Source organism: Lynx rufus, unplaced genomic scaffold (genome assembly GCF_022079265.1).
Source record: "Lynx rufus isolate CCGP_SWC_20201006 ecotype Redwood Valley unplaced genomic scaffold, mLynRuf1.p SCAF_4, whole genome shotgun sequence".
Taxonomy (NCBI): Eukaryota; Metazoa; Chordata; class Mammalia; order Carnivora; family Felidae; genus Lynx; species Lynx rufus.
The window spans coordinates 18,635,588-18,660,545 of NW_025814856.1; the positions used below are offsets into that span (position 1 = coordinate 18,635,588).

General features: G+C 57.8%; 1 protein-coding gene across 1 annotated transcript; it reads left to right on the forward strand.

The window, feature by feature from the left end:
- The first annotated feature begins 1,932 nt into the window (after positions 1-1,932).
- Positions 1,933-23,222, forward strand: GNAI2 (G protein subunit alpha i2). The gene is made up of 9 exons (XM_047094751.1): positions 1,933-2,173; positions 16,784-16,826; positions 17,112-17,253; positions 17,419-17,579; positions 20,396-20,524; positions 20,940-21,069; positions 21,150-21,303; positions 21,654-21,866; positions 22,496-23,222. The coding sequence occupies exons 1-8, from the start codon at positions 2,056-2,058 to the stop codon at positions 21,842-21,844; spliced, it is 1,068 nt and encodes a 355-aa protein (XP_046950707.1). The 5' UTR covers positions 1,933-2,055; the 3' UTR covers positions 21,845-21,866; positions 22,496-23,222.
- The last annotated feature ends 1,736 nt before the right edge of the window (positions 23,223-24,958 follow it).

A 24,958-nucleotide genomic window follows, 5' to 3' on the forward strand; every position in this document is an offset into this window, starting at 1 on the left:
TGACAGAATAGGATTCAGAGCCCCAGGAATGGAAGGGAGGCATGTGAATGGAGTGGGAAGCAGAGGCCTAGCCCTACCCTTGGGGCCCCCATGGAGATGGAGAGGGGGAAGCTGGGAGGGGTGGAATAGGGTTGCTGGACACTTTAGGAAGAACGAATAATTAGAGGGAGTGACTGTCAGGTGGAAGTGTGCAAGGACCACACAGCCTGGCCTGAGGCTGGAGGAGGACATGCCTCCCTGTGGCCCTGTCCTGCCCTGCCTCCATGGATTGGGGTCTGTGTCTGCCCACCTCTGGTGAGCCTGGCCTCCAAGGGGCTGACAGGTTCTCCCCGTTGCTCAGCAACTGCAAGAGCTGTTGGCTGTTGCTAGGAGCCAGCTGGGGAGGCCCAAGGAGGTAGGATCAGCTCTCAAATGTGGGGCGGGGCTGATGGGGGAAAGAGGCCTGCCTTGGAGCTGGGTTTGTAGCCTATGTGTGGACAGGCTGTGTTTTTGACTGTGTGCACCCATTTTATAGTGGGTTCTATGGATTTGAGGCATGTTGGAGGTTGGTCCTATGACTTAATGAATAGTGCATATCTCTGAGTGTCTGTGTTCCTGGATGGCCATTATATGTTTTCACCATGTTTGCTGCATGTTTGTGGCAGAGCCTGCCTGAGCTTTGGCTCTAGGCAGGAGAGGATCCTCGGAGAACCATTGGAAGACCTATAGTCCAATGATTGCTCCTCAACAAGGGAGCCATTCAGATAGGGATCCACAGACAGTCCACGGAGAGCAGACAGCTGAGGATTTGGAGCTGAAACAAGATGTGTGGCAGGGTGGTAAGGAAGGAGTCTATGCTGAACAGGGGGTCTGTGGGTGGCCAGCTCCCTTCCTGGCTTTGTGGACCTTGTCTTTGGGCGGGGCCTCCTCGACTCACAGCATTGGGGCCACACAAGAATCTTCGTGGGTAACCCTTGGCAGACTCTTTCACTGGAAGTCCATTGGAGGTCAGGGCTGTGGGCTCTTCTTGAACAGTATTAGAAAGACTGCAATGTTCTGCTAGAAACGATGCTGCCTCCACTCCACCTTTGCCCAGCCATAGGGTTGCAGCCACTGTCCAGTAGGGACAGGTCATAGGGTCAGGGCCACTTATCTTTCCATAAGTCAGGTGGACCTCTCCTTCTTGCCCGCTGCTTCTCTCTCTCTCCCTCTCTCTCGGTCTGGTTGCCATGTCCCAGGCTGAAGTCCAGGATGCCTACATGCAGGAGAAGGCCTCCTAGATCAGAGAAGGATGGATAAAGCCTTGTGTGACAAGAGGAGGCACCCTGGCTGAGGGAGATAGCTTGGGCAAAGGTGTAGAGGTGGCAGTAGACATTTTTTAAACTGCAACTCGAGAGAGAAGGGGCCAAACTCGCCTTAAGACAGAGAAAGCCGAAGTTTAGAGAGGCTCCGGGGCTCCGTAGATCCTGAAACAAGTTTATTGGGTTCAATAACTTTAACAAGAGAGAAGACACGCCTCCTTCACCCAGCTAGCCCGTCTCGCTTAAGCTCCAGGGCTGATTTCTGCTCGCCTAAGAGGTGCACCGGATCCCCACCCTCGGGGTACAAGATCCGCCCGCCTCCGCCGTTGGGCAGCGGGGCTCCGGGAGTTCCGCATCCAATCGGAGCCCAGCCCCGCCTGCAGCTCGCCTGGAGCCCAATCCCTCTGGGCTTGGCTCTACTCTTGCAGCTATTCCTCGGCGTAGCTCCGCCTCCAGCTCGGGCCCGAGTCTGGGCTGAGCCTAACTTCTAATTTGCTCCGCCCTCAGGCCAATCACCGTCCCCGGATCTCCTATGGCTCCGCCTTCGGGCCCTCCCTGGCCCAGTCCCGGGCCTGGCCTGCTCCGGCCCCACCCTCGGCCCGCCCCGCCGTCGGTGCGCGGCGGCCGGGAAGGCACCGCCCGCAGACGCTCGGAACTGCCGACCCGAGAGCTACCCGTAGAGGGTCGGCGGCGGGAGCGGAGTGGGTCGGACGGGGCCGAGCCGGGCCGGGGGCCGTGTGGGGGCCGGGCGGCGGCCGGGCCGGCGGACGGCGGGATGGGCTGCACCGTGAGTGCCGAGGACAAGGCGGCGGCCGAGCGCTCTAAGATGATCGACAAGAATCTGCGGGAAGACGGCGAGAAGGCGGCGCGGGAGGTGAAGTTGCTGCTTTTGGGTGAGGCCGCGCCCTGCGCTGGGACCCTCGATTCCCCGTCCGAATCCCCAGACAAAGACTTTGACCTCCAGACTAGGGCCTTGAACTCCCAGACTCAGACTGGACCCCCACACCTGGCCTTGAACTCCCAGACCCGGCCTGGCCAGGATACCCAAATGGTTCAAAACTTTAGGTTGGCCTAGACCTCTGATCCGTAGCCCAGACTCTAGGTCAGACCCTTAACTCCTGGCAGACCCCAAGCCCCCAGACTCAGACCCCTGCCTGACCATCCAACCTTGCTGACCAACCTCACAGACCCTCAGAGTCCCTGCCTTGTCTTCCATCCTTCCCTAGACTTCACTCAAATCCCCGGAACCCCCTGCTTTGGCCCCCACCTTAGGCACCACCTGTTTCCCTCACCTGCTCCCCTGGGCATGAATTGGGCATGAACATCCCTGGGGCCCCTGCCAGGCCCCCACCCACTCCTTCCTTTCCCCTCCTGCCCTGTCCCTACTCTGAACCCTGTATCCACCTGTGCACCCTGACATCAAGGGACCTCTCAAGTGGAAACCATGATTGCTCATGAGCCCTCTCTCTAGCTGGAACCCCCAGACCTTTAGAGATCTTTGCGACCTGCATCTGGCTCACCAGGTCCCACTCTGCACACATTACTCCTCAAACCCCTCTGCTCCTCCTCCCTGAGTCCTCTCCCACACTTTGGTCTACCTCTGATTCCCCTACCCCTCCTGCACTAGGTGGACGGGGTCGAGCTGGGAGGAGGGGCCCAGACTAAGGGGCTGGACTGAGGTTCTACTGGTCTCACTGAGGGAGGGAGCCAGGCCTCAAGCTTCCCAGGGAGATTCCGCGGGCTGGCTGTTTCCCAGTTTCTAAGCCCTATCTGGGCCAGTGAGGGGGGCGTCTGGGGAGTAGGATGAAGTGTGAGTGTGGAGGAGTTTGGGTTGTGGCGCCTCCAAGGCCAGGAAAGATGGTGGCTGCTTGAGGGGTGGGGGGAAGTGGAAGTGGTGAGACAGCCGACATATTGCTGCCCTGCCGGGCGGGCCAAGGAGATGTGCTGACGGGTACTGGGCTTCCTGCACCCTTTCTGCGCCAAAAGGCCAAGGACTTGGCCTCTGGGAGTGGGTGGGCCTGTCACATCTTGAGGCCCTGTGAGGGGGAAGTGGTGGGCCAGCTGGATGAGGAGTTGGGGGCCAACTGGAATTGGGGGGCATCTGAGGTGGACTTTTGCAAAGACTGTGCTCCTGATAGTTGTCCCCGTCCAGCCTTCCTCTGGGAGCAGGTGTGGTGCCCGATGGCAGCCTGATTCTGGGGTTTCAGGGCTCGGGGGAGGCAGGCCCTCGTAGCAGCATTGGAGGCTGGACAGTGTCTGTGGGGGGGTGTGGCCCCTCAGCCTCACAGCCGCTGTGGGGTCCTCAGGCTGTGAAAAGCACAGCTTTCCTGGCTGAGTGTCTGGCCGAGGGACGGACAGCGTGTCTTCCGTCCTGAGCCCATCTGTTGACTGTCCCTGGGGGCCTGGCCTCAGGGGCACAGCCCAGAGGTTTCAAAATGGCATCCGCTCCGCCGCCGCTGCGGGTAGGAAGAGAAGGGGCGGGAAGGGGCGGCGGCCCAGCCTCCTGGGCTGTTTTGCGTTGGGCGCTTGCCTCTTCCTGTCTTCGCATCGAGTGCGGCAGCACCAGTTGAGTGGGTGTCGCCGCGGTGGAGGGCACGTCGCTTCTGCCCGATGGGCCTGGGTAGGGTGTTTTCGGTACTCCTGTCTCCTGGTGCCCACCCAGGGGCCACTGGGCAGCCCCTTCCCAGGCGGATCAGCTGAGGAGATGTGCGACTGGGCCATAGGACCGGGGTACATGGGGCTCCTGGCCCTCTGTGTCCCAACCCCATTCCACTAGTCTTGCTCCGTAGAGCTTGGTTCAGATTTTGGGCCTAGCAGCCCCTCCTACACTGGGCTGGCAGCAACTAGGGGTGCAGGGTCTGGCTCAGCATTTTCTAGGCTGGGGAGTTCATCTCAGCATCTTGCTCCTCTGGCCTTTGCTTCCTCTGTTGAATGGGCTTCCTGGGTTTGGGCCAGAGGAGTGCTGGGCCCAGGATGGGGAGAATAGGGGCCTCATGGAGGTTCCTGTTGGGGGTGGGGGATGGGATCTAAGACCCTGCAGAGGGTGTACTGCAAGGGGCCGGGAGATCTAGATCTGCCTGAAACCGGGGACCCAATCTGCATTGGCTGCCTAGGTAGGGGAACTGGCCAGCCATCCCTTTCCCGTCCAGGTACAAGGAAGTGATGGGAGCCCAGGCGGAGCAGCTTCAGAGTGCTGGGCGCCTGTCCCACGTAGCGGGAAGAACTCTGTCCAGGCAACGGGACTCTTAGGTTGGGCAATTGCCAGCCTTCCCTTTCAGCCAGAACCACGCCTGCTGCCCCACCCGCATACTGGCTCCTTGCCCTCCTGGGTAGCCCTGCCGGCGGATGGGCACCAGGGGCAGAGGCAGATGTGGTACACACCGGTGAGAGCGATTTTCCTAGCAGCTTGTCATGAGGGGGCGCTGGGGGCAGAACTCCTGATACCAGCCCTACTTCAGGGACACCTCTCTCTGCCCCCCAGTTCAACTTGACTGACCCACTATCCCAGGTGGAATTTGGGGCCTTGGGCTGGGCACTTAAGGGAAAGGAAGCCAGAGTGTGTGTTTGGGGGGGTGTCTCTGATTTGGGATGGGCTTGTGTGGGCAGCCTACAGAGAAAGGAGAGACTGTCCCCTCATGGGCTCCATGAAGGCTTCAGTGTATAAATACAGCCCTTCTCTCTTGCCCCTGGGACTGTGCATCTGCTCTCCTAGCTTGGCATGCATTTTCCTTCTTTCCATCTAACTCACTCCTGCTTGACTGTTCTTCAAGACTCTGCTCTGGGACCACCTCCCAGGACCCTTCCTTGACAGAGGCTGCTGAAGCCCCTCCTGTGGTTCCTGGTGCTACTGCTTCCTTCCCCCATCAGAGAGTGGGATTTGCCTGGGTGACAGCTGTCCTTCCTTGAGACTACAGGGGCAGAGCTGTGTCCTGTTCATTTCTGTGCCTTCTGTGCCAAGCATGGAGCCTGGCATCTATCGAGTGCTTCTTGTCTGTTTGTTGAATGAAGGAAGTACTACTAGTCTTGGGGGTAGATGGGTAGATGGAGGAGTAAGACGGTGGTCACTGAACCTGATATATTGTGGGCGGGTGGCAAGGGCTCAGTGTTGGGACCGATGACAGGGATGGGGGCTGGCAGACACCGAGAGAGAAGTTCTTCAAGCTGTTTCTTCCTGAACTCCCCACCTGCCTGACTGGCTCCTCAGAGACAGCCCTTAACCCACCCTGTGCAGAACTCTAGCTGATGAGTCTGTAGCCTGTCATAGGGCAGAGCATGCAGTGGGGATTCCACCCATTCATATGAGAGTGGTTTTACATGCTTCCTTTCAGCTCGGGCTGTTTGGGGCCTGCTGCGGGCCTGCTGTCTCTGCTGTTCCAGTAGAGCCTATTTAGCTCTCAGAGCTGGGCTGCCCCACAGCCCTGGGGCTCAGGCCAGAGCACTGCTGCAGGAGATCTTGGCCTGGCCAGTTCAGGGACTGCACATACCAAGTCTCGATTAGGTTTACCAAAAGAAAAGGAAAGGAGTGTTGTGGTGTCTGTCCCATCTGTGTTTCTAACAAATGGCCTGGCAAACAGTAGGTGCCTATTAAGCGTGTATGGAAAGAATGAGGCTATAGAACACATCCATGAACAGGGATAATTCCAGGGCTGTTGCCTGGGGCTTGGTCTAACTGGAGAAGGGGTAGCCTGGGATCCTGGTTGGGAAGAGTCTAGTGGTGCCTGTGAATGGAGGGTGGGAGGTTCCTCGGGTGGCTTTGCAAAATGAGCGGCATTTGCCGCAAAATGAGGGGCAGGTATTGGGGCAGAAAGATCCACTCAGCGAGGGCACTGAAGTAGGAAGGCCTGGCCTGGGGGAGGAGGGTTCACCTCTTTAGACTAGCTCTTGGGGTCACACAGACTTAGGTTCAATACCCAGCTCCACCTAGTGCACTTGTTGAGAAACCCAGTGACAGGTGAAATCCTGGTAGATGTCCTGTTCCCCATCCATAACTGGGAACAGGATGCCTGCCTGCAGCCACATGGGGGACCATGGGCCAAAGCCTGGGGGTGTGAGAACAAGTGAGAGAGCCTCTAATGACTCCTACAGAGTTGAGAGTTTCGTGGGGAGGATTCTCCCCAGCCTACAGGCTGACTGGCCCCCGTATGGAGGTCCTGGGGAACCCCCTCCCTTGGCCTCAGGCAGCTGTTCACAGCAAGTGGGGAGACCGAGGTGTGTAGACAATTGGTGCCAGCTGGAGTGATAGACTGTCCTGGGGACCTTAAGCCCAACTTCTCAGGGCTGAGCTAACTTCTTGGCTGCCTAAGGTTGGGGAGGCGGCTGGGCTCTAGGCACCAGGTGGGCTGGTACCCAGGCGGGCCTCCAGCCTCCCTGTTCTTCCCACAGCTTTCGAGGTCCCGGCTGGAGCTCATTAGCACTTGAATGGGGGTGGGGTAGCTTGGGCCTCCAGTCTCTTCTTCCCACCCCTCCCCCAGGCTGGGCGAGGCTTTGTCTTCCAGAGCCCGGCCCTGGAGCTCCCACGCTGGGAAGCGAGTGAGGGTCTAAGCCATTTCTGACCCCCTGTGCTTGCGTCTTGCACAGTCCCACTGGGCTCATCTCCTGCCCGTGACCCTAATGTTGGTGCAGACAACAGGAGAAATCAGACTTCTAGGATAGGAGTGGAACTGGGTCCTTCAGGGGTACCCCAAGCTAGGAGACTGGGTGAATCTTTGCAAAAGGAATTGATGGCTTTGCAAAGGAATTGATGCTGGAACTCAGCTGCAGGCATCCCAGGAGGGTGGGGTGGAGAACCCCAGACAGGGCAGAGAGCAGGTGGCAAGGATAGAGGGAATGAACTGCCACCATAGTTGGAGATGGAAGTTATGCCAGCTGGGGAGCACAGGCTTCTGTGCCAGGCCCTGAGGCAGCATCGAGCCACCCACTGTGCTGAGTTGGAGGCTAGGCTGCCAGATGGGGGTTAGCATGGTCAGGGACCCCTTCAGGCCTGGGCAGCCTGTCAGGGGTTAACCCTGGGCTGGCCTGAGCTGCAGGGTCACTGGGTAGCATTATTGGTGTCCTAGGCCTGCAGACGTTGCCCAGCAAGTGACAGCAGGTAGGGTTGGGGCCTGATTGGATCCTGGGGAGGTCCCTAGTAAGCCAGCAGCACTGCAGAGGCTGGCACTTGGGGTGGCTTGGGCCACAGGTTGGTGGGCACAGCAGTCTCTCTTGGTCTCTGTCTCTCAAAGCCACCCATTCTTTTGGCAGGAATAGGATGGAAGAAGCTTTGTCCACATTAGCTCTTAGCCACTGAGGGACCAGGGCCTTGCTCCATCACATCCTCAGCAGAGGATGAGACGTTCTGACCTGGAGGCTGAGTGCTGCCCCCCAACACCCCTTTGTGCTTTGGGAGGCAGGACTGGACAGATGGGAGCAGGGCCATCTGTCCCATCTTCTCAGCATCTTGGGACAGGAATCCTAATCTAGGAATTCATTGAGGAGGAAGGGGTCAACAGGTTCTGGCCAGGCCACAGCTCATGGGCTCTGCCTAAGAATGCATTTCAGGGTTCCTGAGGAGGGCAGAGGACTAGGCCCTTTGATGGTGACCCTGGGACCTGCTACTCTCAGGCAGCTCCTCTTTCAGCCACAAGTGCAAGGTGGGACCCCTCTGCCTAGCTCCATGCAGTCCCTCTAGCCTGGGGCTCTTGTTCTTACTAAAACCCCAACTCCATCCTCACCCTCACCACTGTGCTGCTTCCTGGAGCTGTGTCCATCTAGGTGGTTTGGGAGAAATAATCTCCCTGGAACAACCAAACAGTTGCTGGGTCTGACGGGGTCTCAGTGTTGGCCTTCTGTGCGTGTTTTCAAGGTTTGGTGAGTGCCTGGTCCATTTGAACCAAAGCCTGAGGGTGGGATCTTCTAAAGCTTATTGAGAAGGTGTCCTTGTGACTCAGAGGATCCTGGGGTGCAAGGCTGGTAAGCCTCAAAATATGCAGGGGGGTGTCAGTGGCATCACCCACGGTGCCCTGGATGGGAGGAGGGGCAGTGAAGTCTGTATGGCAGGGCTGGGCCTCTCAGGGAAGTGGTGTCCACACCGGAGGAAAAGGAGGAAGCAGCTGGAGGAGGAGGAGCCCAAAAGAGGAAGAGGCCAGAGAGCTGCTCCTGCTCTGTGCTGGGGTGGGGGTGTGAACCCTCTCAACTTGGGGGGATCTGGAAGGTGAACCCCACCTGCACGGGCTCATCTGTATACCCCTAAGAGCTGCCACTGGTAGTCACTGAGTTGACGTCATTCCAGGCAGCTCTGTGCCTTGTCCCACCTCAGCAACCACTGGGCCCAGGATCCCAGAAAAGGTGGCGCCTTTGAGAAGGATTCCAGGCCCCTCCTTCGACCACAGGAAGTGGTGGCTGGGAGAGGGACATCAGAAGGGGGGGGTGGGGGGGGTGGGGAGGGTGGCTAGCAGGAAAGCAAACGGCTGCTCTTATATTCCCGAGCGGCCATTGCCCTGCAAAGCCGGAAGGCCGGCTACAGGCCAAGATGAATGCCCGGAAATGGAGCAGCAGCCCTGGGATTAGCTCACTCTGGGTTTCCCCTGCCTGGGAGTGGACAGAGGGGCCCTTGGTGCAGCCTAAGGATTCCCCTCTGTTCCTACTACCCATTGGGCCTGGAGGTACCATCACTGGGCCTCAGTTTCCCTTTGGTGTTATCACTAGTTTCACTTTGGTGTCAGCAATTATCACTCAGTTTCCCTTTGGTGTCAGCAGCCGTGACTAATATGTAGGGCTGGACTCTTCATGGCCTCATCGTATTTAACCCTATGAGGCCGAGACTGACATTATATCCATTTCACTGATGAGGACACTGAGGCTCAGAAATATTATATGACTTACCCAGTAAGTAGAGACACCAAGGTGTGATCAGGTAGTGACCGAGCACTGTCCATAACTATCTTTGTCTGTCAGGAGTCTGTGCCCAACTGGCAAGAATTGGTCAGGATGAGAGGCAGATGCTGTGGGTCCACGTGTTTTCTACTTATGCTTGGGGACCTGTCTCTGGGGGGCCTCAATTCCTCTTTTAGGAGATTGAAAGGGGGCTGTCTGCCCTGGAGGTTGGGGACCCAAGAGTCTGTTCATGAATCTTTTTCCTGTTCAAAGCCAGAAGTCCGCCATGTAGCCCCGGGGTGACTTCATCACAGTGCAGCCTCCCGTCTTCCTTCCCAGCCCATGTTTCTCTCACAGAAAGACTCAGATCATAGTTAGGCCATTGAGTACTTCACTGGCCTCCTAACATTGTACTTGTTCCTCTCATAACCCACAGGCTCAGGAGGATGGAGACTAGGCCTGAGGAAGGGTCAGAGGCTGCCCAGAGTGGAGTACGGGCCCCTGAGCCTGGGAGTTGTCCAGATGAGGAGAAGGGAAGAGCTTTCCCACAGGGGGCTCCCACTAAGAGCAGAGGCTGTGGTGGGCTGCCTGTGGTGCTGTATGGCGGCTGAATGTGTCTGTGGTGTGGGCTGGCACCAGCATGATAGGTGAGGAGGCCGGTCCTCATGCTCCTTAGCCTTTGAATCTGAGTTTTGTGGCCTTGCCTTCCTCCATGGAGGTTCCTTGGGGTTCTGCTCTGTGTTATTGGGCCAGGCCCTAGGGGGCTGAGGAGCCTGAGAGAGACTTAGGATAGCGATAGGAGCTGCTTTAAGGGCTCGCTCGGCCATGAGGCCACGCACAAAGTGGAGGACATGCATCATGATGGCCACTCAAGATCTTAGGTCCCAGAAAGCCCACTCCCCCCACCTTCTTCACTGTGTGACCTCAGGCTGTCCTCTTCCCTCTCTGCCCAGTGCTGGGACCTGTAATGTCATGATTCTCAGCATGGTCCCATGGCTTGTGGGCTCAGAGACAAGCTATATGCTTGGGCTGGACCTTGGGACAGTTTGGGGTGAGTGTGAGGATTCAAGGGAGGCTGCTCAGGGCAGGCCTTGAGTTTGGCACACTCCCTTGAGGGGTACATTTCATAGATGGGAACACTGAGGCCTGGGGGTTGGGTATCTCACCCAGGGCCCATCACAGTGAATCAGAAGAGATGGGGGTTATTCAGACTCTTTGAAAACAGCAAAGAGATTCCTTAAATGAAGAAGCATCCCAGAAGGAGGAGTGTGTCAAATGGCCTGGGCCCTTCCAGCACCTCCTGGCTCCTGTATAGAGGGAGACCTGTAGCCTGAAGGCCAACAATGAATAGGTCTCAGGGCCTCCTCTCCTCCAACTGTCTTTCCTTACCCAGTGGCTCAGTTTCCCTCTGTCCAGTGAGAAAGAGCCCCATTCCAGGGGACACAGCCCTGTCCCAGAAAGTCCTTTCCATGTCTGGCAGGTGCCGAGGCCTCTCTCCCTTACACAGAAAGCTCTGACTTAGCAGTAGCAGGCCAGGCCCTGCTTGCTAGTGCTTCCTGGTGGGCATCATGAACCCCTGGAAGCCATTGATGGCCACCCAAGTGGCAGACTGGCGAGAGGGAAGTTCCAGGTTTGTTAGGACACTTGGGGGAGGCAAGACCACACTTCTGGGTGGGGGTGTTGCAGCCCGAATCCAAGACCCATGTCCCTGTCCCCCAGTGTTAGACCCTTACAGAGCCACCTAGGAGGGAGTCAGGCCTAAGAGAGCACCTGGAGGAAGGAAGAGACGGCCAGGGGCGGGGCTTGGAGGGCCTTTGTCTGGTGGGCCCCCTCCTCCTCTCTCCCATTCCCATTGTTACCCTGTGTGTGGGGTCTCCGCAGGCTGTGGGCCTCCCAGGCCCTGGAGAGGGCGTTGGGTGAGGGTCCAGGCACCTCCCCCAGCTGCCTAGCCTAGACTGCTTTTCAGAAGCAAATGCTCCCCAGTACTGCCCAGCCCCCACCTCCTCCACCATCTCTGGCTGCCGGGCTCCCCCTAGTGGTGGCGGGACCTGGGTCCCTGAGGCTGTAGGGGAGGGGCCAGAGCTAAGGGGCCTGGAACCACCGGCTGGGCCAGAGACGTGGCACCTTCCTGGGATGAGAGTGGGAGGTGGCGCCCAGGCTGCCTTTGGGGTAGGCTTCCCAAGGTTCACCCCCACCTTCCCCCCTGTGCCCCACTGGGGCAGGCTCGGGGGTGGCAGTGGGGGCGGGCCTCGTACTGTGGGTTTGAGCTGGGCTGCAGCCCAAGTCTACCCTGTGGTCCCAGCCCTGCTGCTTATGAGAATCTCTGCCCTCGGGCCGCCACGTCAGCTGGCTGCTCTCCCTAGGCCCATGTGTTCCAGGGGAGCCCACCAGTGCAGGAGCCTCTGCCCAGCCTTCTGAGCGCATGGAGTCAGTGAGCAGTGTCTGCGGCAAGGCCCCGGGACGGGAAGAAGGCCCCAGCTATGTAGCAGTACTGGCTTGTGGAAGGGAAGTGACAAACTCAGAGCCAGAAGCCCGAAAAGAACTGAGTGGCTCTGACTGCTGTCCCACAGTACACAGGTCCCAGCAGGAACCGCCAGTGCTGCGCCAGCCTGTTAGCCGCTGGTCATTGCCCTCCACTGCACCTTGTCTGAAAGCCTCAGAAACTCTCCTTCCGATGAGATGGCCACAGCAGGCCACTCTGCAGGTCGTGGTTGCAGTGAACTATGCAGTATGGTCATTGAAGGCTGCAGGAAATGAAAGGTTTGGGGACATCTGTGATCTTCCATAGAGTAGAAACATAGTGATAACTTTTATCTGAGTGTTCACTGTGTGCTGGGCACTATGAGAAGAGCTTTGTGTTTAATCCTCCCCTCCCTCTTGGAGGAGATAATAGTGGTGTCCTGTTTCACAGATGAGGTACCAGAGCAAGGGCAGGAAGGGGGTGAGGCTCTTGAGAACATCAGGAAGGATCAGAATGGGCACCAGGGCTGTGGTAGGTCTGGACCTCTCTCTCAGAGAGGGTCTGACAGTGAGCGATGGGTCAGTTGGCCACTTGAGGCTTGGCGGCGTCTGCAGAAGGGAAACTGAGGCCAGAAAGGACAGCAGCATTCAGGGCCTCCAGCAAGACAAAGCCTTGTCTGAGACACAGAGGGTCAAGATAGACCTACAGCAGTGACCTGATGCTGGGGCTGGAAGTCAGCATCAGGCAACAGGACCAGCGACCCCATCTCTGCTGCTGCAGAGGCCCTGCTGGCCTTGTTCGGGCAGGTGGAGTTGTGCTGTCTCCCTTCCCCCATCTGTTCCCGCCTCTGTTGGGGCCCAGCGCTCCCAGAGTGGAAGCAGATGTTCTAATGCAGAGCAGCCTCTGTCGCCAGCACATCATGGCAATTACTGCCTGCCTGCTGGGGGCCCAGCAGCTGTGCCCTGGGACAAAGGCTGCGGAGGTTTCTTCTTGGTGGGAAGAGGTATGGCCCAATAGGAACACTGAAGTCATCCTAGGGAGCCTCTGTGGGCCCCTCTGATATCACCCAGCTGGAGAAGTAGTGCCTGGTGGAGTCCTCTGTGGGCGGGAGACTCCTGCCACCTTCAGTCTAGAACCAGCTAGTGAAGCCTCCTCTGAAGGGAAGGTGCAGGGCTGGGTGGAAGGAACTGGGCACCCAGGACCAGCAGGGTACAGGCAAACTTCAAGCCAAGTACTAGCTTATCTGATAGGGGAGCACTGTCAAGTCCTAATGGAAAAGGGCCCGGGGGAGGGGGTGAAGAGTGGGGCTAGGCCCCACAGCTCCTGGGGGTACCTGGCCCCCCCATTCCACCATCCCACCCACTCTGCCTCTGCCTCCTGGTCTGCTTGTTGTAGCTGCTCCTGGGCCATGCCTCTCCTTCTGTCCCTCTGTTCCCCCCTGCTTCCTGCCTAGCCACCAGCACCACACCCTTGTCCTGCCACTCACTCCTTCCTGCTTGAGTCACAGCTGCTGGGAGGACAAAGGGGCCGCCCGAGTCCAGGGATGGGGGCTCCATGATTTTGGTTTGTCCACCTGTCAAATGGGGGCAGAGAATGTCCTCCTAACCCTCAGAATGTGACAGGAAGGGAGGCTGAGGCTGAAAGGGGACAGGGAAATGGACCCTCAGTTGGCTGGGACAGGGAGCAAGTGTCCTGGCTCCAACCTGGTCACCCAGGTACTGCCCATCTCTGTGTCTGCCAGGTCTGCCACTGCTAGGAAAATCAGATGCAAAGCTCATTTGTTCTGTCATCCCTGTCTCTGGGCAGGGTCACAGGGTGCCATACCACTTTACTAGGAGAGTGGTCAAAAGGCCAGACAGGGAAACTGGTACCTCAGGCAGACATGGTCCCAAAGTCACACAAGAGACAGAACCCTTACCAAAACCTCAGGTCTCATGTGCCCTGGACAGTTGCCCACTCTGAGTCTTGGTTTGCCTGACTGGGGCCTGCATGATTGATCTGACCCATCACTTCACATCCTTGGCTTCTGCTCCTCCACTGAACCCCCAATCCTGGCTGAGGCCTCTGGTTCCTGAGTCTCCCTCTGCCCCAGGATGTGCTACCAGCCTCCTGCTCTGTGGGAGCAAGTGCCTAGGTGGGCAGGACAGCCAGGAGGTCACCTGGACCTTGTGGTTAGCCAGCCTGGTGCTGCTCTCCCTGCTCCTGGATATTTGGGTTCTGGAGGATTGGCCTCCGTGATCAGGCATCACTCTCGGGCCTTCCTAGGCCCTCTCCCCATCTTTCCATCAGCAGGTATGGAGTGTCAGTGTGGGGGACCCTAGCTGTTCCTCTGCCATGCATAGCACAACGAGGAAGCAGGAGTACTGCATCTGACCAAGCCCATGTCCAGGGGAATGCACTGGAACGGGTGCTTCTAGGGCCCAGGGTCTGAACCGATAGTAGAGGGGCTCGCTGCTTCAGAGCCACCCCCCAGGGCCTGCACAGTTGTGTGTCCCCCCCGCCTGCCGCCCCAATTACTCACTCGCCTATCCTGGGAAGCAGGCCTGGGATAGTCAGAAGCCCAGTAATACCCAGCAGCTGGTAGCATTTGAGAGGAGAGCCCAGACCCTTCTTCTCAGGGAGGCCACTGGGTTGTGCACATACCAGGCCTACCTCTGTGAGGGCCACAGCTGTGCCTCAGTTTCTCCTAGTAAAATGTGGATCTGGGGTGAGATGGGTGGGCAGGGTGGATGGAGGTGGGCAGGGGCCTTGGTGGGGATGGGGAGGGCACTGTAGAGACTCAGACTATTATCTGCCTAGGAAGGCAGGGAGTGAACCCAGTGACACGTACAGCCTGGACCTGAAGACAGTGTGGCCCAGCTGCACTGGGCAGCTCTAGGAGGCACTACATAGCTGGCAAGGTGGGCCACCCATAGAGGGGATTAGGACCATGGGACAGTAACCTCTGTCTCAGTTTTCTCCGTTTGTTAGGTGGGATTGCTGTGAGATTAAATTCTTTAGTTGCCATGACAGGCAGAGAAGAGCATCTGACACATAGAGGTTGCTGTTCATGGCTTTGCTGTGATCATTATTGTCGATACTCTTGCTGCTCATGTGAGTCTGTGTGTTTTCCCCTTTACCCTCTGAGGTTGTCTTAACCTGCCCTGAGGGATATTGGAGCCAGAGTCCCCAAGTGTGACCTCCCCACAGACCCCGCCATCTACTCTCCTGAGCTGCTCAGAGGGGTAGACCTGCCACATTGATCAAAAGGGTTGGGACACATGTCAATGGGCCATGGCACATGTATGCCCCGCAAAGAAAACTGCATGGGCAAATGCCTGGCTTTGGCAAGAGGCAGGGCCTGGCAGGTACAGGTATGGCTGGCAGTGATGGCAGTGAAGGAGCAGAGGGAACAGTCTGTGCGAGAGCTGGGAGGGGAAGCGGGGCCCAACTGAGGCGTCTTCTACTTGGAGTTTGGGACAGTGAAAGGAGGGGCGCCTGGGTGGCTCAGTCAGTCAAGTGTCTGAGTCTTAATTTGGTTCAGGTCATGATCTCACCGTTCCTGACCTTGAGCCCCACATGGGGCTCTGCATTGATAGTTCGGAGCCTGCTTGGGATTCTCTCTCTCCCTCTCTCTCTGCCCCTCCCCCATGCTCTCTTTCTCTCTCTCAAAATAAATAAACGTTAAAAAACAACTTTATTTAAAAAAAAAAAGGGACAGTGAAAGGAAGAGATGAGGTCCTGCCCCCACTCCCACCATCCCCCAGCCAGGAGGTAGTGTAGCCCTCCTGGTCTTCACACTTCCCTGCAGACTCCCTGGGGAATGTGGGTTTCTGGGCTGCACCCCTCAAGATCTGGCTCTGGGTTTGTGTGTCTAGGATAGGACCTGGGAATCTGCTTTTTTTTTTTTTTTTTCCCCTCCCTCCTTTTTAAAAACACCTTCTGGGGCCTCTTGCAGCATCTGAGCCACATCTGAGAAAGGCTGGGCAGGCCAGGCAATCTTGGTCCTGTGTGTCTCCCTGCCTATCTGAATCCTGGCTGCACAATCTTTTTTTTTTTTTTTTTTTTAACTTTTTAAATGTTTATTCATTTTTGAAAGACAGAAAGAGACAGAGCACAAGCAGGGGTGGGGCGGAGAGGGGTGGGGGGGACACAGAATCCGAAGCAGGCCCCAGGCTTTGAGCTGTCAGCACAGACCCCGATGCGGGGCTCGAACTCACGAATCGTGAGATCATGACCTGAGCCAAAGTCGGATGCTCAACCGACTGAGCCACCCAGGTGCCCCTCTCCTTTTTTTTTTAATGTTTGTTAATTTTTGAGAGAGAACAAATGGGGGAGGGTCAGAGAGAGGGAGACAGAGGATCCGAAGTGGGCTCTGCACTGACAGCAGAGAGCCCGATGTAGGGCCCGTACCCCAAACCATGAGATCGTGACCTGAGACGAAGACACTTAACCAACTGAGCCACCCAGGGGCCCCCTGGCTGCAAAATCTTGGGCCAAGACTACCTTTGTGAGCCTCGGTGTCCTTGTCTGTAAAATGGAAGCAGAAGTAGTATGTTTGTAGGGCTGCTGTGACAGCCATGGGAAAGAGTACCAGCAAATCCCTCAGTATTGGCCAAGGAGAATATAGAATGGGCCTCTGCCAGGCTTGGAAGCATGTTGAGTCAGTCCAAGGGTATGTGTGTATGAGTGTGTGTGTGTCAGTCATGCTGCGTGTCTCCCAAGTCCTGGTCTCCATCTGCTCAGGGTAGACTTGGGCCATGCCTAGGAGGCAGGACTATGACACTGTCCTAGCCCAGGCCCCTTGGTGGCTCAGAGTGTGGGGAGAAGAGGGAATGCTCCCCTGCTAGAGTGTGCAGGGCTCCTTCCTGCCATCTGTGCCCTGGCACCATGTTGGCGAGCCTGCTTGCATGAGAATGACAAGGAGACTTCTGAGGGCTTGTCTCCAACCAAAGCCCCTGAGCTCATTCTGCTGTTGAGGGGGGTAATGTGGTGGGCAGTGAAGCTTGGGGGAAGCAAAGGCCTGGGGTCTTGACCACTGTGGCCCTGCCAGCTGCACCCTTGTAGCTTTGCTGCCTCCCAGGCCCAACTGCCTCCATCTCCCTGTGCAGTTGATGGGGGAGGGTGGGTTCTGCCTCTGGGGCTGCCAGTGGCTGGGCCACATGTAGCCCCACCGGGGCTGCTCCCTGACAGCCTGTGCCCTCTGTTCTAGGTGCTGGGGAGTCAGGGAAGAGCACCATTGTCAAGCAGATGAAGTAAGTGCTATGTGCAAGAGACAGCCACCAAACCCTGATTTCCCCTCTTCTTTCTCTGGGTCTGTGTTGCACACCGCCCCCCCCCCCCCCCCACCAAGTAGTGGCCCAGCCAGTCTTAGCCAAGCCCAGGACCTTGTTGGAGGCAATCACCCATCCTCAGGTCCCAGAGGGTCGGGGGAAGTTTCCTTCTCTCTGTAATAGGTCCCTGCAGGCTTCAGCAGCCCCAGGAGGCCATGTATGGTCCTCGTGCCCTAGGGGCCCTAACTTCTGACCCCTGGCTGCCAGGATCATCCATGAGGATGGCTATTCCGAGGAGGAGTGCCGGCAGTACCGGGCGGTCGTCTACAGCAACACCATCCAGTCCATCATGGCCATTGTCAAAGCCATGGGCAATCTGCAGATTGACTTTGCCGACCCCTCCCGAGCGGTATGTCCTCTCCTCAACCCCTGCCTGCTTCCCTAAAGGCTTCAGTGCAAGCCTTGTCCTGGGGAACCTAGAAATACCCAAGCCTGGGCCCCATTCTGGAGGCCCCTGTCAGGTGGGGTGGGGGTGAACTCCAGTGACTGGCTGACACCTCAACACTGCGCCCAGGATGATGCCAGGCAGCTGTTTGCACTCTCCTGTACTGCTGAGGAGCAAGGCGTGCTCCCTGAGGATCTGTCTGGTGTCATCCGGAGGCTCTGGGCTGACCACGGTGTGCAGGCTTGCTTTGGCCGCTCTCGGGAGTACCAGCTCAACGACTCCGCTGCCTAGTGAGTACCCCAAGGAGCCGGGTGGGGTGAGGGGGGCTCTGGACCACAGCCTAGAATGGAGGGCCTGAGCATTCTCAGAAAGACACTGCCAGTCTCTGCTTATGAAGCTGGTGACTGTCAACCAAGGCCTTGGTGATTTTTGCTTTGAGGTGGGGGGCATGGTATTGAAAGTCAGGAGGAAGGACAGGCAGGGCTGCTGTCCCTCCAGGGCCAACTGGAGTCTGATCTGTCCTTAGACACAATCATTGTATTTTTAATTTTTTTTTTTTAAATTTGTTTGTTTATTTATTTGGAGGGAACATGCACGAGCAGGGGAGGGGCAGAGGGAGAGGGAGAGAGAGTGAATCCCAAGCAGGCTCCGTACTGTCAGTGTGGAGCCCAATGCAGGACTTGAAGTCATGAACCGTGAGGTCATGACCTGAGCCGAAATCAAGAGTCTGACACTTAACTGACTGAGCCACCCAGGTGCCCCTAGACGCAATCATTCTAAAGAACATTTGCTGCCTCCTGTGCCAGGCCCTGTGCAAAGCTTGAGGGACCCAGCGATGATGGAGTAGACACATCCCCAAGTAGCGACCACCTACAATGTCAGTGTTATGGTGGGAGTGGGGGTAGGTCTAGAGCAGGGACTGCCTCAGCTGAGTTCTGAACAAGAAATAGGCAGAGGAGGAACAGGAAAATCTCCTAGGCAGGGGCACATGTGCACAAGCCTGGAAGTGAGTAGTGCTGGCTGTGCCGGAGGTCCCAGAAGATGTTCAGACTGGTTGGAGAGGAAGATACAAGGGGAAGAGACCAGGAGGTGACAGATATGTGTTTAAGTTAGAGCCTAAGACTTGGCTGGGGAATCACAGGGGGTTCTGGGAGTTCCAGAGGCCCAGCCTATGGGGTCATTCTCTGAACTCCTTCCCTGAACTACCTACCGTATGCCAGGCCTGATGCAGAGGGCTGAGCACCCATGGAGAACAGGACAGGTTGGTGGCCAGTGCTGATGGCTGTGGGAGACGTGCCCAGGCTTTTTGGACTACGCCAAATAGGCAGATAGGTGGCTGCCTCTGTGCTCATACCTCACCTCTCCCACCTCTGCTTAAGCCAGCCCCTGTTCGCAGCACCTTTCTCCCCCGCTGTGCTGCCCTTCAAGTCCTGAGCCCACCCAGAGAGGGGCTGGACCAGGGTGAGGGTGGATAGGAGGCTGGCCCTGCCTGGTCCTGCACCCTGAGCCCTGCCCCAGTCACATGAAGCGCCTCCCTCTCCTTGCAGTGTCCTGAATGCCCTTGTGAGTGCCCCCCAGAGGAGTTGCAGAATAGCAGCCAAACATAGTGGGGGCCAGAGCTCCTGGGTGGCTCAGTTGGCTAAATGTCCGACTCTTGGTTTCAGCTCAGGTCATGATCTCACAGTTCATGAGTTCGAGCCCCGCATCGGGCTCCGTGCTGACAGACAGAGCCTGCCTGAGATTCTCTCCCTCCCTCTCTCTGTCTCTCCCTCCTCTACTCTGTCTCTCAAGATAAATAAACTTTAAAAAAAATTAAAAAAACAAACAAACAAACATAGTGGGGGTCTCCAGACCTCAGCGATGCCCGTCTCAGAGGTCACAGAGGCTCAGCACCAGCAGATCTTATGGGTCCTAGAGGCAGGCAGGGGTGGGTCCTATCAACCATTACCACCTCAGGGTCCAGGATACTCAAGGAGGGTAGGTATGGGTCCCTTCCAGGCTACTCCCCATTCCTTCATTCCTTAGACATTAAGCACCCGCTGTGTGCCCAGCACTGTTCTGGGGGTGGGGATCCAGCAGTGACACAGGTCTTGTTCTCCCAGGCAGGTTTATGCCGTGACCAGATCACCTAGGGGTGGGGAGTGGATTAGAACACTACAGGGAACAGGAGTGCCCCAACCCCTCTTCACAGCAATCCTTCAAGGCTGCTATGGGTCAGTGGGACCCTGGGGTGAACCCTGTTGTGGAGAAGGGGGAGGCTGGCGTGGAAGCCACCAGGAGGCCTCTGGGCAAGAGGTTCTCAGTAGGTGGCGGGGTGCCGTAAGCAGGTCACAGCCCATGCGTCATGGGCCCTCATGGTCCTTCCTGTTTTTCTGTTCTGTCCCTGCATCTCTGAGGTCATTTCCTGCTGGCCCCAACAGCCCTGCGCCAGGAGTGAAGTGAGACATCGGCACTGGGCAGCGGCTCAGAGGCCTGGACCCAGTCCCCAGGGCACCTCAAGGATATTGAGGCAGACAGAGCTGGTCCCAGGGCCTGACAGGAGCAGTGTTGATATTAATCAAGGGAGCTGGTAATGAGGAGCCCCTGGGACTCCTGCCAAACAGGTGCCCATGCTCTCCCCTGAGGAGTCCAAATTTTATTGGACGCTGGGCAAAGAGCCCATTGAGCCTGACAGGCCCCAACCTGTCCAACCCCGCATTGAGGGACATGCCAGGCTGCTCTGTAGTGGGTGCCATAATTGTGCCAATTAGCATCCTGAATCCCTCACTGAAAGACTAATTTGTCCCTTCCCACCCTCCTCAGTTTGCAGCTCTACCAGGCCTGGATCCTGTCTGAGGCAGGCCTGGCTAGGACCTGGGTGCTGGGGCTTGGCTGGCCGGTCACAGCCGCACCTCCTCCGGGCCCGTTCCACAGGCAGGAGGCGGCAAGGGCTTCTGGTCCAGTTTTTCTCATCTGAGCAATGAATGTCATAAAGGCAAGGGTTGAAGAGGCAAGGGCTTTGAGAAATGAGGGGATGGGAGGAATAGGGGCCTGGGTCAGCTGGCCCAGGGTCCAGGTTAGGAGGCCTCCTGCTGGCCCCCACTGACCTGCCTGCCCCCACATCTAGCTACCTGAATGACCTGGAGCGCATCGCGCAGAGCGACTACATCCCCACACAGCAGGACGTGCTACGGACCCGTGTGAAAACCACGGGCATCGTGGAGACACACTTCACCTTCAAGGACCTACACTTCAAGTGAGCCAGCATGTGGGCAGGGTGGAAGGGCAGGACTTGCTAGCCTTTGGGGCGACAGACGGAGGGACCCTTACTCCAAGGCCTGCTAATGGCTGTATTGGGAGGGAGGGGCTGGTCCAGGATTCCCCAGGATTCCCTGCTCTGAGGTTTCTCAAGGCTGTATGATTGCCAGTGGCTCACATCCTCTGCTGCCCCTGCCCCATGTGGCTGCAGCCTGCCCTGCTGACCAGCCCTGACCCCACTATGCAAACATGCTCCGACCCAGAACCTTGAGTAAGGTGGACAGTGTGAATGATTCCATGAAGACAGCTGCCCCACTCTGAGCAGGCCTCTGTCCTCAGTCAGCCAACTTGTGAAATGGGGACCGTCTCTCGGAACTGCCTTTTCTGGAGCTAAGGCGATCCTGTGTCCGCAGGATGTTTGATGTGGGCGGTCAGCGGTCTGAGCGGAAGAAGTGGATCCACTGCTTTGAGGGTGTCACAGCCATCATCTTTTGCGTAGCGTTGAGCGCCTATGACCTGGTGCTAGCTGAGGACGAGGAGATGGTGAGAGGCCGAGAGGCCGCTGAGGGGGGCGTGGGGGTGGGGAGCAGTGGCGGGTGCTGACCGCGCTGTCCTGCCCCCAGAACCGCATGCACGAGAGCATGAAGCTGTTTGACAGTATCTGCAACAACAAGTGGTTCACAGACACGTCCATCATCCTCTTCCTCAACAAGAAGGACCTGTTTGAGGAGAAGATCACACACAGCCCCCTGACCATCTGCTTCCCTGAGTACACAGGTGTGGGGACTGGGCCTCTGGGGAGGAGCTGGTGGTGACCAGGTGGTGCACAGGCGCCTCCCGCTGGACAGAAGGGTAACTGCGGGACACTCAGGCAGGAGCTGGTGCCTCTCTTAGGCCTATGTACTTGTGCCTGCACACAGGGCCTGTACCCCTTACATGTGCACAATCAGGAGCCCCACTTTACACACTCAGACATGCATGTACATTCACATACACTGTCACCCTTTGCACATGTGTGCACATGTTATATGCTTGTCTGTTCACACGCACAGGACCTTGTCGTTCATGTGGGACAGGCCTGCCTGCCGTACAGGTGGCACAAGTCCTCACCATTTTGTCTCCCACAGGGGCCAACAAGTATGACGAGGCAGCCAGCTACATCCAGAGTAAGTTTGAGGACCTGAACAAGCGCAAGGACACCAAGGAGATCTATACGCACTTCACTTGTGCCACCGACACCAAGAACGTGCAGTTTGTGTTCGATGCCGTCACCGACGTCATCATCAAGAACAACCTGAAGGACTGCGGCCTCTTCTGAGGGGGCGGGGCCTGGCAGGATGGTGAGCTGGGACAGTGGTGGGGTGGGTAGGCTGGCAGGGAGCTGGGGTGGAACAAAGTGGAGCCATTGAGCCCAGATAAGGGACAGGGTTGGGCCTCGGGAGGGCTTGGGTTGGGTGGGGGGTTGCCTGGGAGCACAGGGTGGCAAGTCAGGTGGGCTACTGAGGTCAGGGCACACAGGTAGGCTGGCTAGTGATCCAGACAGCAGAAACATCTGGCCATGTGCCGGGAGAAAATTAGAGGGCTGTTCTGACCTCCCTTGGAGAAAACTTAGTCATCCACCAAGCCACTGGCCTGGCCCGAAGGAGGCTAGATGACAGAGGGTGCAGCCATCTGCCACTCAGCGTGATCAGCTCTGCACTCGGCTCTGCGGTCTTTCCTTCAGACCTAGCTGAGGGTCCTGGGCTGACGCCGGCCCCACTAGCCCTGGGGCAGATGGGGAGGACTCTGGCAGTGCTACAGACCCCCCTCCCTCATATAACCCAGCAACAGACACTGGCTCCTGGGCAGCCACTGTGTCCCTGGTAACAGGTGGATGAGAAGAAAGAGAGGGTCATTGTCTAGGGAGGTGGGAGGAGAGACACACTCTGGCTTCCTCCCGACCCATGCCCTGACTGTCCCCCACCTCCAGGGCCACCGCCGACTCTGCTCCCTCCAGCTCCTGAGGAAGATGGGGGCAAGAGGACCACGCTCCCTGCCTGCCCGCTCCTCTCCTCTCCCCGGCTGCTTTTTCCCTCTTTCCTCTCTCTGTTCTTGGCTCCCCTGTTCCCTCCCTCAGCTCCAGAGACTCGGGTTGAGGAACTGCCACAGGCCCTCCTATTTGAAGCCGGCCCTTGTCCTAGGTGCCGGGAATGGCCGCGGTACCCCCTTCCTGGGCATCTCTTCTGGTGTTAACCATTGTCTTGTTCTGTGATGGGGGAGGGGAGCACATGCTGAATCTCCCAAGGCCTGTGTCTGGAGGGGCACTCACTTCTCCAGCCTGAGACCCCTGGCTTCGCTCAACACCAGCCCCTGACCCAGCCCAAGTCCAAATGTTTACAGGGAGCCTCCTGCCCATCCCACCCCTCTAGCCGCTCGGAGGCCCCAAAGGAAAAAGCACAAGAAGCGTGAGACGCCACCATTCCTGGAGACTACAGTCCACCTGCTCATTCTCGTAGCTTTTTAAAAAAAAAAAAATGAAAGTAAAGGAAAAAAAAAAAAAGACAAAACCGCAAACCTAGAAAACTTTTTAGAGAAAAACTATTTAAAACTGTCAGATCCTGACCAGCGCCCACCCAGCCCCCTTCCAGTGATTCCGTGCCTTGAGTGTGTCTGCGTGTTTACACCCATCCCTCTGCTGGCTGCCCCTCCCCTACCCCGTGCGGGCGGCACATCTGCCCTGCCCTCCACAGAACTGGGTTCCAAGGGCTGTTACAGACAACTGCCAACATCACTGAGGGCCCCGTCCCAGTGGCCCTGGGCCCTGGCTCCATTAACCTAAATGTAGCTCCTTAGCGCTAACCTAGGAACCGCCGCTGCCTGCTGAGGGCCATGCCCCTCGTGCCCTTGCCCCAGGCCCGGGTCCTTCAGCGTTGAACACTTCCTTGCTTTTTTCACATGTTTTATGGAATTGTTCACCTGGTTTGAAATAATAAAATGTAGAAAGAAAAAATACCAAGTACTGCTCAGTACTCTTCTATCCCAGGGCCAGAGACCCAGACTAAGCTGTGCCAAGGTGATAGTGACCTGAACCTGAAACCTCATTTGTGGCAGGGCCCCAGGTGCTCTGCCCTCCAGGTCATCCTCAGGCCCAGTACACAGCACCTCAGTGTTCCCACTCTGTAGTCATTTCACTTACTGGCACCAGTACTCGCTCCCCTCTCCTCCCAGGCCCACCGTGGCCTTGGGTTTGCGGCAGTCTTCAAGCTTTCCCTGTGCAGCAGGGCGGATTTCTTCCGGAGCTGCACCTCTAAGGGATTCTTCTATATTGGGAGCAATAGAAGGGTCCAGTGAGTAGTGCAGAAGGAATATGTGACTTCTGACCTCCCAGGCCCAAGGCTCCGAGACCATGAGTTGCAGAGCCCCTTGCACACCCTTCCTTCTCCCAACCTGAGGTGTTTGCCCAGACCCTTGCTCAGGGCTGGGCTTCTTGGGGTTGACTAAACAGAAAGTCGGGGACAGTAGGGGCCTGAGGCATGTTCAGAAAGGTCTCTGTCCCGTAGGTCCCCCTCCAAACCTGGGGGTGGGGCGGGGAGGGACAGGCAGGTAGCCATGGGCTAGGGCCCTAAACATGCGGAGGCTTCTGTGAGGCTATGGGAAGTGCACGCACATCGCTCGAGAAGACAAGACAGATGACAAGGCGGCGGGGGTAGGAGGGTGCCCGTTGGGTGAGCTCTGAGCGCCAGGCAAGGCGCCTGGACTTTGTTCCGCGCGCGGGGGCGCTGGACAGCAGGCAGCTGAGCCTAAGGGAAGGGCTCGACGGGGCGGGGCTCGGAGGCGAGCTCCTCCGCAGCCGCCAGGGGGCGCCGTAGTCCGTGCCGGGGCCCGCCGGGCTTGTCACGGAGGCTGACGTCAGCGGGTGCTGCGGAGGCCGCGGGGCACAAAGGCAGCTTTGTCGGGCCGCGGCGGCTCCGCGCCTGCGGCGGGACAAAGCGGCCTGGGCCGGGGTCGGCGCCGCGGAGGCGGGAGAGGCAGGGGGTGGGAGGGTGGGGCCGGGGACCCAGGACCCCGCCTCCGCACACCTGCCAGTCCCCGCACGGCCTCAGGGCCCAGAGTGCTGGCAAGAGATGAGAGACTGCGGCCGGCGGATCGGAAGGAGATCAACGCCCCCCAGCCTCCGTTCCCGCCCCAGTTCCCCGGGCCTTTTCCTGCTACCGCTGCCTCCGAGGCTTAGGGCTGAGGGCCGGCTGACAAGAACAGGATCCCGCACCCAACCCAGGATCCCTGCCTTCCTTCCAGGCCTGGACCTCGCTGTGCCCTAGATACGCGGGCTGGGCGGGAGCTCCGGTGCGGTGATGCCCGCCCAGCAGGAAGTCGCGCCGGAGATGGTTCCTTCCTTCCCTCCTGATGGGAACCTTGCACAGAGGGACCATTGAGGGGCCGGCATTGTCTGCCA

Coding starts and splice junctions, on each gene's coding strand:
- GNAI2 (XM_047094751.1), top strand. CDS start 2,056: ATGGGCTGCACCGTGAGTGCCGAGGACAAGGCGGCGGCCGAGCGCTCT. Junction 20,525..20,939: donor TTCAAGGACCTACACTTCAA/GTGAGCCAGCAT, acceptor CTGTGTCCGCAG/GATGTTTGATGTGGGCGGTC. Junction 21,070..21,149: donor TAGCTGAGGACGAGGAGATG/GTGAGAGGCCGA, acceptor TCCTGCCCCCAG/AACCGCATGCACGAGAGCAT.